Source organism: Electrona antarctica, assembly GCF_951216825.1.
Source record: "Electrona antarctica genome assembly, chromosome: 1".
Lineage (NCBI taxonomy): Eukaryota > Metazoa > Chordata > Actinopteri > Myctophiformes > Myctophidae > Electrona > Electrona antarctica.
Genome location: NC_136806.1, coordinates 54,041,984 through 54,061,972, shown reverse-complemented (window position 1 = coordinate 54,061,972; position 19,989 = coordinate 54,041,984). Strand labels below are relative to the sequence as shown.

The 19,989-nt window shown below is 43.6% G+C and overlaps 1 protein-coding gene across 1 annotated transcript in view; it reads right to left on the bottom strand.

Moving 5' to 3' along the window:
* Nucleotides 1-279: 279 nt before the first annotated feature.
* The window catches only part of gfra4b (GDNF family receptor alpha 4b), a gene marked incomplete at its 3' end in the record, with an annotated part of 59,930 nt that continues 40,220 nt past the window's right edge, over nt 280-19,989 (bottom strand). The window contains exons 2-8 of the mRNA XM_079497431.1: nt 17,506-17,781; nt 16,672-16,752; nt 15,626-15,971; nt 13,476-13,585; nt 9,621-9,758; nt 1,179-1,390; nt 280-414 (exon numbers count right to left, since the gene is read on the bottom strand). Of these exons, the coding sequence (XP_079353557.1) occupies nt 280-414; nt 1,179-1,390; nt 9,621-9,758; nt 13,476-13,585; nt 15,626-15,971; nt 16,672-16,752; nt 17,506-17,781 (1,298 nt within the window). The remainder of the gene's footprint in view (nt 415-1,178; nt 1,391-9,620; nt 9,759-13,475; nt 13,586-15,625; nt 15,972-16,671; nt 16,753-17,505; nt 17,782-19,989) is intronic.

Sequence of the window (19,989 nt, the reverse complement as noted above, 5' to 3'; positions counted from 1 at the left end):
TGGGTTTAGTCCACGTAATTCCACTGGACCCCGCGATAGCAAATGTACACGTGTACAGACTGACTCCAATCTGTCTTTGTCTCTCTGAGTCACATCACCGAGATGGGAATACTGGCAGGCGCAGCGACTGGACCACTGAAACACGAAAATGAAAACAAACAAACAAACAAACCGATAAGCTGTACATATATTTAGATCGTGAATCCGCCCATCTGCTTGTTTCTGGCCAGGTGGCACGGCACGGCACAGCACTCGGGCCCGGCAGTCTTACAGTGTCTGTTACAGGGCACATAACGCGAGCAGCAGCAGAAGGCCGGTGGCGTGAGACTTCAGGTCAGGCGGAGACGAGGAGGAGCTCGGGAGGATGTTGGACGTCAGCGTGGAGCTGTCCCAGAGTCGCTCGTTTCCCATCGTCTAGGGAGGAGGGGGGGAAAAAAGGATGTCACTTTGTGGCAGTCGGTCTGCCATAAATATTGACCGCCAGATTTATTTTGCCACCCTGTTCTTCTGTTACCAACTCTTTTTCAGAGCAGCTTTTTTTTGAAGGAGACCAATTCATGACCCCTGAACTGGAAGTAAAATTGGCTAGGCTATTTTATCTGCGATCTTTTGATACAGTAAAGCGTTATTCATAGTCTGGATTTTCGGTGGTGAGGTGACCACCGAACTACAACATGACGTCACGACCCGCGGTGAAGAGCAAACCACCACCACCACCACCCCATTGTTTTTACTCACCACCGCTCAACGTTATTTCAGCTCCGGTGGTCACCCCACCACCGAAAATCCAGACTATGAGTATGAATGAGCCTTAAGTCACCCGAGGCATCAGTTGTGTAACCGCGCCCTACGACGCTTTAGTTATGAGCTATGAACATCAGCATTTTGATCAAAAACTCAATCGGTGAAAAGTGATGCATTGCTATTTTCAAATGAAATGACCGATATATATAGGGCTGAAGTGGTTAATTTATGATTTTTGGTTTTTATATAAAAACAACAAAGTAACTAAAGTTTTCAAATGAATGTAGTGGAGTAAAAATACAATATTTGCCTCCGAGATGAAGTAAAAAAGCATTGGAAATTGAAAATGCTCAAGTAAAGTAGAAGCGCCTCAAATTGTACTTAAGTACAGCACTTAGTAAATGTGCTTATAGTGACTTGACACCGTTGCACACCTGTGGGGGTCTGGTGGTGTCCTGGCTGGTCTGCGACGTGGTTTCCATAGCATGAGCGTGGTCGCGCTGGGAGGCAGAAGTGGCACTCTCTTCCTCCTCTCCGAGCCCGCCCCGGGCCGGGCTAGGCGACGCGCTGGAGTGGCCCAGAGTGGTGCTCGTCATCGTGGTGTGCTGCTGCTCTGATTCGCTGCCAAACGCCAGGAGGGCATTCCCTGCTCGGCGAGACGCACACACACACACACACACACACACACACACACACACACACACAGTCACACACACAGTCACACACACACACACACTGACGTGAGGACTTTGTATTTTCTTCCACAGAACACTACAGTGCACTAAATGTTTGTGCATTGTTCCATGGAAGTGCGTCAATGTCAAGGTTTATGCCCACATCATGTGTCTGCTCTATCAGCACCGTAGTTAACCTGAGTTTAATGGAAGGTTGGCTAAAGTAAGAATGGAATAAGGGTAACCCTCGGTGGTTCTCAACCACCATCTCATATACTTGTACTTGTATTTGATATTTGATATAACTAGACCTGTACGTGCCCGTCGGCTATACCGGCCTACTTGCAACTTGGGAACCTAATAATACCTGTTGTCAACTTGTCATAGCACCCGTTTTAACTATGTCCCTTTTGTGCACATACTGTATATGGAGATCTCTGTATCTCTCTGTTTGCCTGTCTGAAGAGTGCAAACTGACTGTGAAAAGTGGACTGGTTAAGTAATCAATTGGCTGAGGCAGAGGCTGGAAATTGCACAGGTGAGGGGACTTTGGCTCATTAGCTCCACTGGCAGAGCCTGACCAGAGCCTTTTGTGGTGTTTCTAGTCCCACAGACTCGAGGCCGGGCACTGCACTCCCTGTGATGGAACGCGTGTGTCGAATTTGAAGTCGATGGGGCAAACGGGCTTTTTGAAACGTCTATGGGAAAAATGAATGGGAAATTCTCTTCCAGCCACTCCTCGTTCTGAAAGGGGGCGCGAGTCACGGGACTGTGACTCTCTATAGCCTGACGCTCAGCCTGAATGTGCATTTCATTTCACTCCATATTGTTTAGTGTGAAGGTACTTCCTATTGCAGCCAATTTCTGACATGGCTGGGCTTTGCCAAAGAGGGAGTCTTCGGCGATTATTGGTTCGTGCCGATCTGTGCGCAAACCAATCAATCCCTAGTAAAAAAAAGTGACGCTGATCCATGCACTGGTCCGCTACTCTACTGTAGCTCTTGATGAGTTGAATACATACAGTACAGTAGGACCACAATGGAATGTGTTAAACCTTATTGCATAACTGTAGCTAATAATAAAGTATTCTTGAAATCAATCCGTCAAAGCTATGTTGCTAAGCATCTAACCTGACACTGTAAAAGTACATTGGCTGATATTTCTACAACCTGTCGCCACAAAGTTGTTGTGGTTTTATAGCTGCGATTCTTGGCATTAGTTTTAATAGCCACATCAATACTAATCTCATGACGCTACCGCAGCCATTATAGTTTTGAAATGTCGGTCGCATTCATATTTGACGGCATCGCATTGAAAGGACGCTGATTAGATTGGCCCCGATTCGAATTTCAATTTCAACCAGCAAAACCCTGCAAATGACAGCATCATCAGATCCTAGAGTACATTTGTTTACTTGGACGTCGTGGCTAGCAATTCAGGTTCTGGGCACAGACTATAGGACGAACTCCTGCATCGTGAACTGCACCGTTTCGGTGTGGTCGGGCTTTTGGCTCGCGGCCTCGACGCGCCACATCATGCCCGCTTGAACTCTTGTCAACTGAGGAGATGAAGGGAGATGCTCAGTATTCTCTTCAGGTCTAACTACTGCACCTGCCTGCCCCCCCCCCCCCCCCCCCCCCCCCCCTCTCTCTCTCTCTCTCTCTCTCTCTCTCTCTCTCTCTCTCTCTCTACACACATCCATTGACTCATATACCAATGACACCGGCCAAACAACTCTGAGAACTCTCTCTGTGTCCGCTCTCTCTCTCTCTCTCTCTCTCTCTCTCTCTCTCTCTCTCTCTCTCTCTCTCTCTCTCTCTCTCTCTCTCTCTCTCTCTCTCTCGCGCTCTCTCTCTCAGGGCACATCGTCCCCGAGTAGTCTCAGCCAAAAGATTTACCTCCCGGCCTACGGGGAGAGAACATAGTCCTTATTTAAACAGGAGGGATGAAAAGCACTGCCACAGAGAAAGTCAATAGTAAGAACCATTAATTATTCACTCGGCACAGACAGGGTCATGCGTAAAAATTGGAGGCGAGGCATGCAGATCATCAAGGGTGAGATTTGCAGGGAAGAAACGTTAAAGGAGTTGTACAACACGCAGTTAGTCCATCTATATCCATCTTCAACCGCTTATCCGTAGTCTGGTCGCGGGGGCAACAGCTCCACCAGAGAGCTCCAGACTTCCCTCTCCAGAGCAACATTAGTGACTTCCTCCTGGGGGATCCCGAGACATTCCAAGGCCAGTGAGTCGATGTGTTTCCGCCAATTGCGCCTTGGTCTGCCCCGGGTCTCCTCCCAGTGGGACACAGTTAGTTGTTTCGTTAAAATAAGTGTGCAATTGCTCTATATTCTGATTGCAATCATTGCTGTAGACTCTCTATAGTGTTTGTTCATGAACAGCCACCTCACTGTTATCAATTATAGCCAATCAGGGTAGTGGGACAGGATCACAGGATGTACAAGGGACATTGCCGGCCGGGAAATGAGCGACATATTTGAAATTGAAGTTGATAAATTAATTACTAGGGCTGTCACGATTCGCCTAATCCATGATTCGATTCAACTTTCGATGTTAAGGTCACGATTTGATTCGATACGATGTTCGATTCGATTCAATGGATATTTTTAAAAACCTATTTTCAGCACAGAGAGCTGTATGATCATTGATTTAGGCTAATGTTTTGATTTGTAAAGAAAAACACTTGTTTCTCTGCAATAAGTCACTTTTATTTGACTAATAACAAATGAGAATAGCATCAACAATATAAACTTTGGGTTTTATGTCCTCATTTTGAGATGTTTCTTTAAGATGATGAGATAGATGACAACATTATTGTTAAGCTCTACTCTAAGTAACTAAATAAAATAAAGTAAATTATAGGGCTGCGACTCGATTAACAATGTTAATCTAATTAATTAGAGGCCTTATAATAATAATAATAATCGCATATCAATATTCAATATAACAGTGAGAAACATTTTTTTCAAAGGTATGCCAATGAATCAATGAATAGTGACTACAAAAGATTAAGCAATAAAACATTGTTTTTGAGGGGCGGCTGGGCGCAAGCCACTAGCTTTTCTTTTTGCCTCTAGTTGTTTTTGAGGGGCGCTAGCTGGTAACTCCTATACTAGCCATGGTTCACATGGCTTGTTCAGTCATGTTTCAGGGCTACTCCTATACTTGGAGTCGGGACTCGGGACTAACATTAGCACTCCGGCGCTCTAATGTAGCATCTTCAGGGAGAGGTTCCATGAGCTGGACTGGCGTCAGCCTCCACGCTGGCTGCCTCATGTCTCGCACCGAACACAGCTTCGCGCTGCGGTCCTCGTCTCGATGCGATACATGTGGAAGCAGCCATAGCGTGGAGGCCAGCGCCAGTCCAGACTCCAGGCAGCCCCATATGGAACCTTTCACTCCGCTATTGTACACAACCATACTATATAAACAGCTTCTTCCTTTGGGTGAATTTGGGTGTGTTGTTGTCTGCTCTGATGATGGCACCGCAATGAGCTACAGGCTGGGTTGTGCACCGGCATATAAGGTCCGACAGGACCGACAGGCTGAAACTCCGGAAACGTTCCGGGGTGAATAAACGGGACAGCCGTGCGCGTGCAATACATTTTGCGAGTCGGCTGGTGATTTCGATACACTGTATCGAACGTCGATTTCGATACGAATCGAGAATCGTGACAGCCTTATAAATTACCTCTCTCTCCTGATGGGATGGAATTGGCAACCCACGTGAACATTTATTTTGTGTTTTATGAAAGAGTTGGACGAGACAGAGAGACCCCTGTTATCAAACAAACACTCTACTAGCAATGATTACTATCAGAATGTAACACTTTAACTCGGAGAGTGCAGGCTTCAGATGTAACCGGATGAACCCTGATGGATTACATTTGTGCACTCTCTGAGTTACTAACCCATTTTGGGCGGGAACCCCTTTTGGTGTTAGCATCATGTTATGCTTTAGCTATTGAAAAATAGCAGATCTACAAGCTCATAGCGCGCCACCGAGTGGCGTGCTACGAGCTTGTAGGTCTGCTATTTTTGAAAAATCTAAGAACGACTGACATAGAAACATAGCTTTTTCAGAAAACTGTCAGGATGTAGAAGACATTTTTAGAATCTGATCTCAGGTCAAAATAGGCTAATGGAAAAATGAACACTGAGGATTGTACACAGTACTGTACCCTATATATCTGCCTTCTTATGGCCTCATTTCTTGCACCTGCCATCTGTAATCTGCAATAAGGATAAGGAACCGTCTGATCACACACTCGCACCCGGTGCACGTTTGTGCATTCTGCTGATCCGTCTGATGTTCCGATCACACAGAAAATAGAAAGAAAAAAATAATGCGGGTGCGCTTCTGGACAGGAACCCCATTTGGCGTTTTAAGCATTATGTTATACTTTAGCTATTGAAAAATAGCAAATCTACAAGCTCATACGAGCTTGTAGATCGTGCTTGTATAGATCGAGCTTGTAGAACGTGAAAATGCGGCGCAAATCTTTGAATATATATATTCTTTCAGAGCGAACATTTTTATCTCAAATGTTTGCTTCTGGTGGGGTCCCTGGAACAACATACTTTCAGATGGGGGTCGGCGGCCAATTACCCAATTACATATATTTTTGGGGGTCCTTTGACATGAAAATGTTTGAGAACGACAGACATGGAAACATAGGTTTTTCAGAAAACTTTCGGGATTCAGAAGACCTTTGTAGAATCGTCCTCAGGTCTGAATGGGTTAAGGAGACATCGCAGTCGTGGGGAAACCGTTAGGGGTGTGCTGAAATATCGATATGGCGATATCGATACGTCCTCCCGCGATAAATAATCGATATTGATTTTTTAAAAAAACTCTATTAATTTAGTGTTTGAGTGGTGCAACCACTATAGACAGCTATGTGTGTGTCCCTCCTTGTGTCCAAGCACGAAAATAGCATTTTTTCAGTTCGAAGTATTTTGTAGTTGCAGATATCGTGATATATCGTTGATGAAATTTCATACAATATATATCGCAAATATCGCAATATATTGAATATCGTGATATTATCGTTATCGAGGGCCTAATATTGCAATATATATCGTATCGTGAGGTACCCATATCGTCCCACCCCTAGAAACCGTTCAGTCCGTAGCTTGCAGTAATGTCCGTTCCCAGGGATCAGTCAGTTCATATTGTTTATGTTACTGCATTCACACTGACAGCAACAATATAAAGCAACCCTCTAGCATCAGTGCTTATTATAAGCGACTTTAGGCCTTTTTCTTTGCTTGTAAATATCGGAAGTCGCATATTTTTGGGCTTGCCTCCTAAATGTTGTTTAAACCACGCGTCAAGGACCGCCAGATCAATATAGCCTATTTGTCTGCACAAACCCCCATCTGGAAACATTTTTGTGCCATGCAAGATTTGTGAAGTGAATGTTTCAAAACGTTTTCAAGATCGTTGTACTTAAAAAGATATAGCAGATCTACAAGCTCAGTGTATTTTAGATGATTTGATTGTTAGGTCATTTGTCATGTCTGCCATGTGCACCTTTTGTTAACAGAAATGTCATTTTAATTCATAATGTAAATGTTCCACTGCTCAACAATTAAATCATCAATCGTAATTATTTGAGATACAATTAGGCTAATCGTCGAGCAAAATCTCACGATGGTGCGTGCAAGTCCGGAGACCACCAGTGGTCCTTGAGGAGGTTCCAGGTGGTCCCCAGCTAAATGATGGAGAGTCTACACAATCGGAGAATGTAGAACATTTGCCTGTTGTCTCTCCTATTATGGTACCACATCAATACAGCATGGAATTTTGCAGAATAAATAATGGGCCTTGATATGAAAATATTAACCCATTCAGGCCTGACGTCGAAATTTAAAAAAAAAAGTTTTCTAAATCATGACAATTTTCGGAAAGATTTGAGGCACATTTTAACGATTTTTCAAAAATAGCAGACCTACAAGTTCATAGCGCGCCACTCGGTGGCGCGCTATGAGCTTGTAGATCTGCTATTTTTCAATAGCTAAATTATAACAATGTTTAAAACACCAAAACGGGTTCCCGCCCCAAAATGGGTTAATGGTTAATGTGGTTAAACGCTAACGTGACATGGATGCGTTCCAGGTCTCAATGGGTTAAACTGTTGAAAACCACTCCTCTAAAGCTATAGCACCACATTTATTTATGTTTTGCTTGGTCCCATCCAGCCGTATACCATACGCTATCTAACGGCATGGATGAATATCTGTAACCAATTTGTGACTCACAATCCTTTCACATATTGTACAGTGACAACTCACAAATGGACTTGGCGAAGCCCAGCTCTTTCTCATCACCTCAAGCCATTATTCTTCCACAACCCTGACACTTTGTACTATCCACGTTTATAACCATGGCCATTCGTCAAAGATATCCACATTCTGTGTTCTTGCTGTTTCCTGTCTTAAAAATGTAATGTTTCTTTTATTTTGTATTTTTTTATTTATTTTTGCTCTACAGTAGGCCTATAGAGTATTGGATCACGAAAAATGAACGTTGACTACCTTATTTCACCGGACTCGTTGGAGTTACATTCCTTATTGGTGCATAATTTGTCTTATATCGTTGCCTTCCATATCTCCAGGTTGTAGGTTCTTTGTGTATAGGCTGTGCGTGCGTGCGTGCGTGCGTGCGTGCGTGCGTGCGTGCGTGCGTGCGTGCGTGCGTGCGTAATGATTGTGTGTGAGACGTGTGTAGCGGCGGCAGCAGCAGCAGCCAGGTAATTGTAGGCAACAACGCTCAGAGTTGTTGTGAACAGCAACCGTTTTTTGGGACATGTGAGGTTTTCAGCCAACACAGATGTTATCTTATTGGCCACAGAGGATGGAAGCATGTGAAGTGCTGACCCTGCTGACTGAACAAGTGCAAAATGCTTTGCTTTTCACAACAACGCTGAGCTTCAATTGTTGCCGTTATGTCTACAATTACCTGGCTGCTGCTACACACGTCTCACACATTACACACACACACCGCAACGTGACAGGTGACTCTGAACACTGATTTAACCAATTACAATGTCAAGCTACTTGATTAATAATTTATAGTCCAATCACATGATATAATTGATTCCGAAATGGGTGTTCTGCATAATGAATGCACTTTTGCTACTTTAAAATATGTCCAAAACTGTTACAATTAAAAATGTAGGCATTTAGCAAACACTCTTAATCCAGAGCGATGTATTGTACGTATGACAGTAAGCAAGCAGTATAAGCAAGCAGGACACTAGGACAGTAAGGCAAGTAAGCAAGCAGGATTCAGATTCAGAAAAGAAAATAGCAAAAGTAGCAAACAGTGGCACACAGTTAATATGGAGACAGCAACAACAACAATACATGTGTGTATGTGTGTGTTGATTAAATTGTTTATAGGATAAATATAAGTAAATTAATATATGATAACCCTTCCACAGTAGTAGCGTTTTCATATTTTCTATATTTTGCATATTTTCCTATATAATGCCTCATTTGCATATTTTAAAAAATAAAATGTGTAATACAATAAATCATTGTCTTCGTGTAAGTAATCAACTGGCGAAGTTTCATGGTGATAACAATCTAATATAGGTGTGGTTTTGCCCACTCAATTCATAATTAACGTTCCAATTTTGGAGCTCTGGCTCATGGACTAAGAACCACAAAGAACTGAACCGGTTCCCATTGGGAACCAACCGGTGGAAAAGGGGTCAGAGTGTCGCATCCCTCCAGGCTATGGGAGAGGAAGTCTCTCATGTGCGTGTCGTTTGTAAACAAAGTGACAGAGAGACGTGAGGCAAAGCCAAGGGATTGTTTCGAACCTATAATATACACAACCTAAAATATTATTTTAGCGTGATGATTACGTTTAAAACGACTAATACACTGTCATCTCGAATGAGATTAAAAACGGAGTAGTTCTTTAATCAAAACCAGCTGTGGAGGAGGACAATGAAGCATGGGAATCAAACTGGTGAGCTTCATTTGTATTGGCTTATATGGATGTGTATCTCTACACGTCATGCACGCAGCACGTGAAGTAATGAAAACAATATTTGTATGGACTTTTGATATAAAAACACACGAATGAGATTTTTTTTGGCATCCATTGTTAGGTATGCCCATATGATGACCACGGATATGGTCTAAAAGTATGGGAGGGTTCACTCACGGAGGCAGAGGTTGTCGGTGAAGAGTCCCAGGAAGTCGCGGCACTCGTCCCTCTGGCTTCCCCCGGTGGCCGAGCACGAGCACCACGGTGCCACACTGGACGTGGAGTTGTCTACGTAGTTGGGCGTTATCGAACTCCCTGTGAACGAACGAATGAACAACGCCCACAAAGCCTGTCAATATTTCATTTTCATCGTCCCCATTTTGAGACACTGCAACAGCTCAGTGTGGGGTCGCTGCGTTAGCAGCGCCACCAGTATAATGTCAAGAGAAAACTTTGGCACCTGATTGGCCTACACGCTTTCACTTAGAAAGTCTGTCTGTTAGTATAATGATTAGGAATTAATCATTAATACACACTCTCATACAACAGTCAAAGTCAAAGAGTGCCCTGCACCTAGTACAATATTTTGGCATGCAGCGACCCCGTATATTGTTTCTTCAGGAACAATATTTCTAGTTTCTTCTAATGCACGTATCCTCCTGAAACATGCATGAAAATCATATCGGTCCACGTCCGTCCATTCACACAAATAACACAGAGGAGAAACTAGAGTAGTGTGCTACTTGGAATGAGTCACTTGATTGTGCGACCTACGGTTCAAGAGTTATAAGCCAAAACGTGAATCGACCTGTTATAGCACTGGAGATCAGGCTTTAGTTTAGACATAGCATTGGTCCGACTGTCATTAGACTGACAACCTACTCAAACCCTAACCTAATCCTAACCGCAAGCACGGGAACAGCGCATGTTCCACCGTTGTTTCCGCATGTCGGTCCGTTGGTCTGTCTAATTTGCGTGTGCATCCCCTAGCTGCTCACAAACAAATGGACATACGGACGGACAGGGGCGGAAAATATATCATCACCTGATGGAGATAATAATGTTCCATGAGTTCCTGTTTGAACAGAGACACTTGCTTGATAGAAGGTATTTAGTTGTGCTGTTGCACTTTTTATTTTTCTAGGTCACAGAAGTGCTTGACATCTGGCTTAATTTTCTCTCTGCCAGGTTTTTTTCTTTTCCTTTTTTTCCCCCCCCTTTCTCTCAAGTGGAGCCGAGAGAGGATTTGAAGTGCCTTAATAAATACAGGGCAGGAATGAAAATGCCAAGTGTTTGTTTGCGCTGAGGGGCACCATTTGCGGCTCTCCAAATGTATTATGTTAGACCTACCAATCCTGTTGTGGGTTTTTAGTAACTATTCGCCCAACAAAACAAAAAGCTGGACTTTCATCAGACACTTCACACAGGTTCTGCTCCTCTGATGATGCCTGTAGCAATGTTGCTTATGTCATTTGTTTTAGTCCAAGGGCAGTGGTTCAATATGAGTACATTCCCTTTCTCCTTCTGTTTCTTCTCAGCATTTTATCTTTATTCATTGATTGCTATTGCTGCCTTTCCAAAACCATCCCCTCTGCATTGATTGCATTTCTCAATCGCCTTTTCACATACAGTGCGGAAAGTAACGTACATAAAGTGCATTTACTCAAATACTGTACTTCAGTACAATTTGGATACTCCACTACATCTCAGAGGAAAATATTGACGTCATTAGTTGCATGTTCATTTGCAGATTTAGATTATTAATACAAAACAGACCATTAGCCCTCTTTTACAAGCTCCTACTTTGGTACTATACGTGAAAAAAGAAAGAAAAAATAGGCCTTTTACTTGTTGTAATCGAGTATTTTTCATATTGTGGTATTGCTACTTCTAATTCGATCGCTATAAATGCACCAAGCCTCTGTGTGTGTACGACGTGTGTATGTACGTCGTTAACCCCGCGTCAGTGTCACCACTCACCAGACTATCCACCATCCACCATAGGGTATCCGGAGAACTCGCCAGTTTACCATCTCGCCGCGATTTAGTGCATTTTAGTTTTACTTCACCTTCATTTAAATTGCATTGAATTGAGAGAGAGTTAACGCTAGAGAAAGTAGGAATGCTAAAAGTTTAAACACCAAAGTACCGAAACAATGTAATTCATTAGTAAACAATTCCTGAAATGGTAGGCCTACTTATACAGTTGGAGGCCATCGATATTGTCCTTTTCTTTTTGCTGAGGTTTGCGTGATCTGCGCAAAAGGACAGTTAACCCATTTTGGGCGGGAACCCCTTTTGGTGTTTTAAACATGTTATAATTTAGCTATTGAAAAATAGCAGATCTACAAGCTCATAGCGCGCCACCGAGTGGCGCGCTACGAGCTTGTAGATCTGCTATTTTTGAAAAATCGTGAAAATATTTATTTCAGAAAACTGGAGGATTTATAAGGATTTTTTAAGATTTTGAGGTCAGGCCTAAATGGGTCAAATGATAAGGGACAATATCGGTGGCACCCAACTGTATCATTGGTATTCACATGCTCACCTTTTTATCATCATCTAGCTCAGGGGTTCTCAACGTTTTTGGCTGGGGACCCCCGGAAATGCTTTGGCCATCGCCCATCACGCCCTCCCATACACAATGGCTGAGAGAGATTTCAAATTCGGATTTAAGTTTTTGTAGGTGTTTACATGACGACGTTTAATAGGATTTAACTTTTATTCGGAATTCAAGGGGGTTAAAAGTCCTCATGTAAACGTGGTCACAGAGTACTGAGTAGAAAAGAATGGTGCCATTTTATCATGATTATTAGTGAGGACCTATTATATGAAGATAGTTTGAAAAGTGCTGAAGTGGTCCTTTGAATAGTTGTCTTCTAATGAGCCTGAATTCCAAGATCAAATATAATATTCACACTTGTTCCCAAGCTATTCATGGTCTCAATCTATTAGTGAGTCATCTGACTGAAGTGATTTAAATCCCATCTCCCCCAACCCCCACTCATGATCTTTCTTCTATATGCATGCATTTTGTATTTTGGAATTTGTGGGCCCTTTGAAAACGGCATGATTCCTCTCATGGTTCATTCCCAATAAAGAATAACATCACTGCCACAAGAGGGTGCCCATTAACCCTTTTTGAGATTACGTCATGTGGCGGCCAAGTCTATGGACTTTTGTTTGTTTAGAGCACTTTCGCCGCGACCCGACTATGGATGAAGATGGATGGATCGTTTGCAAGCCAGTTTGTTTAGGGCCCTAAATGACAACGTGTGACGTTATGTGGCTGATTATAAATATACAGTGGGCGCCCCTCACTTCACACAAGTGTGTTTTTTTATTTAGGGGCACTAGCCCTTCCTATGCCCAGATTGGTGTGCTTGTGTGAATAATTGCGATGATTTGATTGGCTGAGCACGGAATTGCGATGATTTGATTGACTGAGCAAAGTACGTATTGAGGATAAAAAGTGAGATCGCAAATTTTGATTGGCCAGAATGAGATGATATATGATGATCAGAGTGCCCCTCACTTCACAGTTCACACTGGTGTTGTTTTTAACACAGATCCTGTGTGTGGTGAAGTGATTCCCAAACTTTTTCATGTCAAGGACCCCCAAAATGATACCCATTAGGCTGCGGACCCCCATTTGAAAAGATATGCAGATGGTTCCATTTGTACACTCTCTGAGTTACAGACCCATAAGGGTCCATTTGGTTCCTAAGTACAAGTAAGACGTGTTAACGCGGGAAGCGAACGCAGCTGTTGTGGCAGTCTGACACACACACACACACACACACACACACACACACACACACACACACACACACACACACACCCTCTGGTGGCGGGCGGGTGGTGTTACAGCGTGACACACACAGACAGACAGACATGTTCTGCTAGGTCTCATAGTAAAGGCTCACTGGCGTTCGCAATGATTTAGCTGGGGACCCCCTGGAACTCCCTCAAGGACCCCTGGGGTCCCCGGTCCCCACTTTGGGAACCACTGGTGTAGTGTACAGCACTTACCTATGAGCCCTGTGTAGGCCAGCAGACACGCTCCATAGTTGCCCTGTTTGCATCCGTTGGGAGATGACTTAGAGGGGTGACAGTCATACTGGAACTGGGCCAGACGAGACCTACAGTATTAGAATCACAATCGGGTCTTATTTTCTATTGTATTTCTTTTCATCTTTTTGGTGCGGAAGAAGAAAGAATCACTATCAGGTGTAAAAGCAAAGGGTGCAAATCATTCTTGTGCAAGCTCTTTTTGTTATTTCCATAAACAGAGAAAAGGAAGAAAAAGGGGTGCTGGGGGCAGGCAAAGCAAGGGGAAGAGAGAGAGAGATCGATATAACAAGCATGTATCTACATTATTTACGTACACATCATTGCATTGTCAGGCAGAAACATCTTATCTCCATATTCTAACTTTTTGTTGATGTGTTGTGAGCTTGTAGATCTGCTATTTTCAGAATGCAACCAACATAAAACTGGGTCTCTAGTACTCTAGTACTTTCCTCAGTGAAAAAGGGTAGTAGTCGAACATTTTTTGTCTTAGTTTTAGTCGACAAAATCAACACGTCCAACTCCTGTACAATTCCTAATTTTAGAGCCCATGAGAATACGACCAACAAGGGTTTAAGTGTTTAACACTACAATAAAACCGTTGTATTAAAGTGGAACCTTATTATAATTTTTTTGCTCTGTTTTGTTCGCCCATTCCCTGACTTCATCATGGGCTCCTTGATGAAGATTTATAGTTGTTTTCTCATCGCCTTTTTGTCAAAATTACGGCCGGTCAACGCAGAGAGTGAAGGCAACGGACTATAAAGCGATGGTGATTGAAAGCACATTATGTTTCAACCCCCATATGCAGCTATAGAATCATTATCAACGCCCTGGGAGTGTAATGGGGCAGTGAGGAATAATGACCATGACCAGAGATAGCAGTGCGCAATAACTCTGATCCATCCAGCTCTTTATCTGTGCTAAATAGTTAATGTGTTATTCCAACGGGCACTCTGCACTGTTCTAGTCCAGTGTTAGTGGAGGAGGACAAAAAAGAAGAAAATGTGTATTTTTATAAGAAAAGTATAGGTAAAAAGCCAAGGGTAAAAAGCCAATCTTAATTACTTCTGGTGAACAAAAATGTGCTCCCTGATGATAGATCGACTTTCATGAATATAAATTAATCTTGATTTCGTTCACCTGCGTGGTTCCCATAGCTGCACGTTCCTTCAAACACAGCTGTTTTTAATTACAGAACTGCCAGTACTCCGTCTGGGTGTCATCTTAACGGTTTACTCATTGTACACTTAATGAGCACACTAAAATATGTAATGTATCTGAAACCATTGTAGGTTAGAAATAAAATAAGCAACTTGGTAACAAACATGCTTCACACTTCATGCCATAGCCTGAAGGGATGGAACTTTCTGACTTTCTGATTGGTTGCGAACTGCGAGGCCGTTTCAGACTAACCTTCAAAAGAAAAAAGAGCAAAATTTTAATTTCAGTGCCACTTTAACTCTGAACGGCACTCAGTCGGCATCGCACATCACAGACATCGCAACGCTTGGCATGGCGGTGCCTCTCGTGACTCAAGTTTAGATTTAGATGGCACGGCACTTCTGCATTCCTAAGAGCATCCGTAATTTGGACGGCGTGTTAGTCTGACAACGTGGTTTTGCGTGCAGTTCGCATTAGGATTATGGACAGAGTTAGTAATGGGGCGAGCCGTCGTGTAGTCGGAATAATTTACCCTCGAAATACTGATGCTTTTACTGACGTTTTTTTTTTTTTTATGTTTTTTTTTTGTGGCTTTCACCTTCATTTTATATTTTTTATGGAGGGACAGACAGTAGGCTGACAGGAAATGGGGAGCGAGATGGGGGGGAAGACATGCAGTAAAGGCCGTCGGGATCGGGAGTCGAACCCGCGGCACACTGCCAGACTGGATTACCAGCCAAGGTGCCTGGACCACTGAGCCATGGCCCAGGCCACGAATACTGACGTTTTATATCATTAAAAAAAAGACCCTAAGATGTCTCCACACATACTGGGTCCTCTACGGGTGTAATTATAAAGACGTGTGGAGACGTCTTGAGCACTTAAGCTGTATTGTGACAGCCCTATACTTACTGAGTTGTAAAATAAAACATATTATGCATACAAACCTGCACACATAGTCGTCCTTGCAGGTGCGCATCTGTGTCAGGCAGCTGGGCCTTGGGTCCGCCGCTTCGTACGAGCAACTGGGCACGACTGTCTGCCTCCGGCGCTCGGCGCACGCCGTGTCCGTGCAGGGGCAGAACAGCAGCTCGTGGGTGTAGTCGGCGGGCACTCGGTCAAAGAACCGGCGCAGTGCCTTGTTGCATTTGGCTCGGTTGCACAGGCCCGACTTGGCGGTGGGTTTTATGCAGGCCGACACGTACTCCGTGCGCAGTTTCTGGCACACGTCGTCCACGTTGCACGCCTTGGCGGCGTCCAGGCAGCGGTTCACCGTCATGCCGACCTCAGAGTCTGTGGACCACGCACGAAAGGTTCAAAGAGACAAGACATCGGCGTGCTTATATAGTGCTCTAAGCCAAGGGTTCTCAACCCGTGGGTCGCGACCCCTCGGGGGTCGCCAAATTATTTTGGGGGGTCCCCAAATTATTATTATTTTTTTGTATGGGTTTTAATGGTCTTAACTTAAAATGTATACAGCACACAGCTTAGATCTTTGGATTAAATCGGAGAGCAGACCCACGCAAACTTGGTCATGTATAAACAATATGGTGTAAAAATTGCGCCCACAGTGACTTTACAAAAACATGGGTCATTCCACCTGTGTCCTTCTCTCTCCCTTCCAGCAAACACCAGTGTGTAGGCCTATAGGTAATTAACAGACTGTGAGATCCACATGTGTTTAAAAGTGAGATAGCTTTAAAAGTATAAAACTGATCAAAAAGTTAAACACTGCAATGGAAGTCATAATATACCTCGACCATTTAAAGTTCAAATGGAGTTTGTCAGTTAATGCATGCTTTAGTGACATGATTACAAACACGCAAAAGAAAAAGGGCTTCTCAGTTGAAATATCATTGACTTTCCCATAGACTTTTTGGGGTGTGTTTCTTTTACAGTTTGAATGGAGGTGCCGAAGGAGATTATACTGTAGTAGATAGATAGTGAGGATATCTACAATTAGAATGGTGTACTAGAAGGTGAGTGAACTTACCAGCGGTGATGGAGGCCAGGCGGACATAGTCATAGTCTCTGTCCACGGCTTCATAGGGATAGCTCTCCACCAGGTTCAGCCCTGAAACAATACAGTATGCCTGGATTAAAGTTCTCAGTCGTCTCTGTCATTTGTCGTCTATGAAAGTTTGTCACGCACCTAAAAACCGCTAGGCTACCTTCTACCTATACAAGCTTACAATGTGTCACTATGCGACGCATTGTATGTTTGTTGATGACCTATTTCTGATCATCCGTTATTTTAAAGGTATATTCAGTGATTTCACTTAATTCAAATATCACTTATTTTTTTATTTGTTGTGATAATCCTCCCTAGTATAGAGTGTGCTGACCATATAAGGTGTTCCTCCCTGTCCGGGGGAGACCGGGTTTTTTCCCCAAATCACTGAATGCTTCTTTAAGATTAGATTGAAGTGGAAACCGACGGTCCGTCCAATACAAATTACAGGGGGTTCCTGGGGGTCCCCAGAACAATGTGTTAATACAACATCATGTAACCACTTTATCCATAACTATTTGATACGCTGGCTATTCAAAAATAGCATTGTACAAGCTGTTATTTTAACATCTGTTATTTTTTTTACATTAAGAAATATCTTGAAAATGTTTGGAAAGGTTTGAATACTCACCTTAACCTAAGGTAAGTGGGAAACATAGAATCCGGGGCGCATAGAACCTGGGGACCCCACGAAACCTTTTCAGATGGGGGTCCCCCGCAAAATACATATCAATTTGTGGGTCCTTGGCACGAATAAGTTTGAGATCCACTGGTATAAACAGTTTTATATTATATATATATATACCCACAACTGACCATGGATGACGGACTGGTGCAGGCTCCAGTAGATGCTGAGACAGTTCTTCTCCTTCTTCATGCCCCGCTTGCACTGGCAGCCGTGCAGCGGGCTGGAGAGCAGCGCCGACACGGCGTTGGCACACTGGCTGCGGGCGCCGGGCCCCAGCTTCATGCTGCCGTTGCCCGCCACGCACTGGCGCAGCGTCCGCAGGCGTGGGCTGCACGCCTCGTCGCTGGAACACGAGTCTCCGGCCACCAGGCAGTCTCTACCGGCCAGGAGCACCTCCAACAGAGCTGTGTGGGCCATAGCAGAGAGCAGGGAGGAGAGGTCAGGATTGATTGATTGATGTTGTTTTTACATTTCTGTCTAATAAACTATTCCATCAGAGTACAGTCCAACACTTCCAGTCCAAAAGGGATGGCACCAAAACAAAATCAACTTGCGGTCTTGTTATATAATAGATCGCCCTGTTATAATGTGGGAGAGAGCAGGTTATAACCACTTAAGTGGCTAATATGCACACAGCATAAGGGCCGATTCATACTCCTATATTTTAGAGCCGAATAAAAGTCGGTTCGGCGCTGTAGAGCCTACAATGTGACGTCATTTGAGGTTCGGGGGGGCGGGTACCGTCCTAAAGTCGGCTCTTCGGTGCTACTGAAAATTTCTGACGAGCCGAAATCATTTTGGCACTACAGCGCCGAAACAGCGGTAAAATAGGAGTATGAATCGACCCTAACTCTTCGTACTTTCGGGCCCCTTCCCTACTTCCTTCACTTGTGTTATACCAATGATTCTAATTAAGGCTCTGTTCCATTTTGGCACAACAGAGTTAGGGTGCTGCTATTGGGGTGCATAGCGTATACGCTGTCCCAATAATCTGACATTACTAACCCTACCCCTAGCCCCCTAAACACTGAAGTCCTTAAACCAGGGCCCAGACTCTTCTTCAACAAAGATGGCGAAAGCAAACATTCTTTGTTCTGTACTCATACAATAGTATGGTACAAAACACTGAAGTCCTTAAACCAGAAACCTAACCGGCCACGCATATGTCGGACTATCAGTACGTCGGTCCAACGTATTCTCTCTGCACCGAGCCTATTGCCCAGCTTGCAAACCGTATAGAAGTACAACTGTTAAATGGTTAACAAACAAAAGCCTTGATGTTCTTGTTTCCATTGTGGTCCGTTATGGCTGAGTAGTCTACTACACTCAACTATATATATATACAGTTGGAGGCCATCGATATTGTCCTTTTCTTTTTGCTGAGGTTTGCGTGATCTGCGCAAAAGGACAGTTAACCCATTTTGGGCGGGAACCCCTTTTGGTGTTTTAAACATTATGTTATAATTTAGCTATTGAAAAATAGCAGATCTACAAGCTCATAGCGCGCCACCGAGTGGCGCGCTACGAGCTTGTAGGTCTGCTATTTTTGAAAAATCGTGAGAATATTTATTTAGAAGGATTTTTTTAAAATTGAGGTCAGGCCTAAATGGGTCAAATGATAAGGGACAATATCGGTGGCACCCAACTGTGTATATATATATAATCAAGCCTTTACTGGAGATGCGTTGTCCGGCAACATAAATTATACACACGGAGGACAATTCTTTGAACGTGAAAATGCCGCATTCAAGTTCATGCAGGAGAATTTGGAAAAGGAAATGCTCTTGAGTGCTACATGCATGGTCTGGAGAGCTAGGGCACTTTACAGACAGGACAGCTAGAGGCTCATGCCTCCTTTGATCTCTGCAGTGTGTACACTGGTTTCTAGTGCTGGAGCTGGTATCTAACCATTTTCTTCAGGAGAAGAAATACATACAGTCACCACTGTGCTCAATCTGCTCATGTTTACCATGCAGCTTCAATGAATTATTAGTATGTCGGGATGCTATACTGCCACCGGGCCACTTCCTGTATTCGCTCTGTTGCACATCAAAGATCTCAGATTTCTCTCCAGACAGTGATCCAATTTATTCCACGCACGGATGCAAGCATTTCCAGTTATTCTTTTTAATTTCAGCGACGAGACCAAACCGAACGGATTTGACTGATTTGATTTAACTGCCGGGGTTGGGAGCTCCTCGTGGACATATACTGTAAAAGTTTAAAATTAATTTCAATGAGAAACGGTGTGGCGCCACGACGTGACTGGTATACAGCTTTACCCCTGTGGGCGCTGATAAGACGTAATTCCGTCTTTGCCTCCTGAATTGCAATGTAATTCACTTGCGCTCCGTGCATGTAAGCAAACGGTGGAATAGCCATGAGTAATTAAATGCCGTAGGTTTTGAGGGCACATTTATATGTTTAATGAAGTAATAATACAGTGTATGACATACATGCGAGGCCATGGCTATAACAGTTCAGTTACTGGAAGTCGTTCATCTTGCTTGTCAAAAAAAGAGCTATGCTGCGTACAGCTGCATCCTTCTGTGGTGGAAGAAGTATTCGCAGAAAATAGCAGTTCGACTCCCAACGCGATGCAACGCACATGT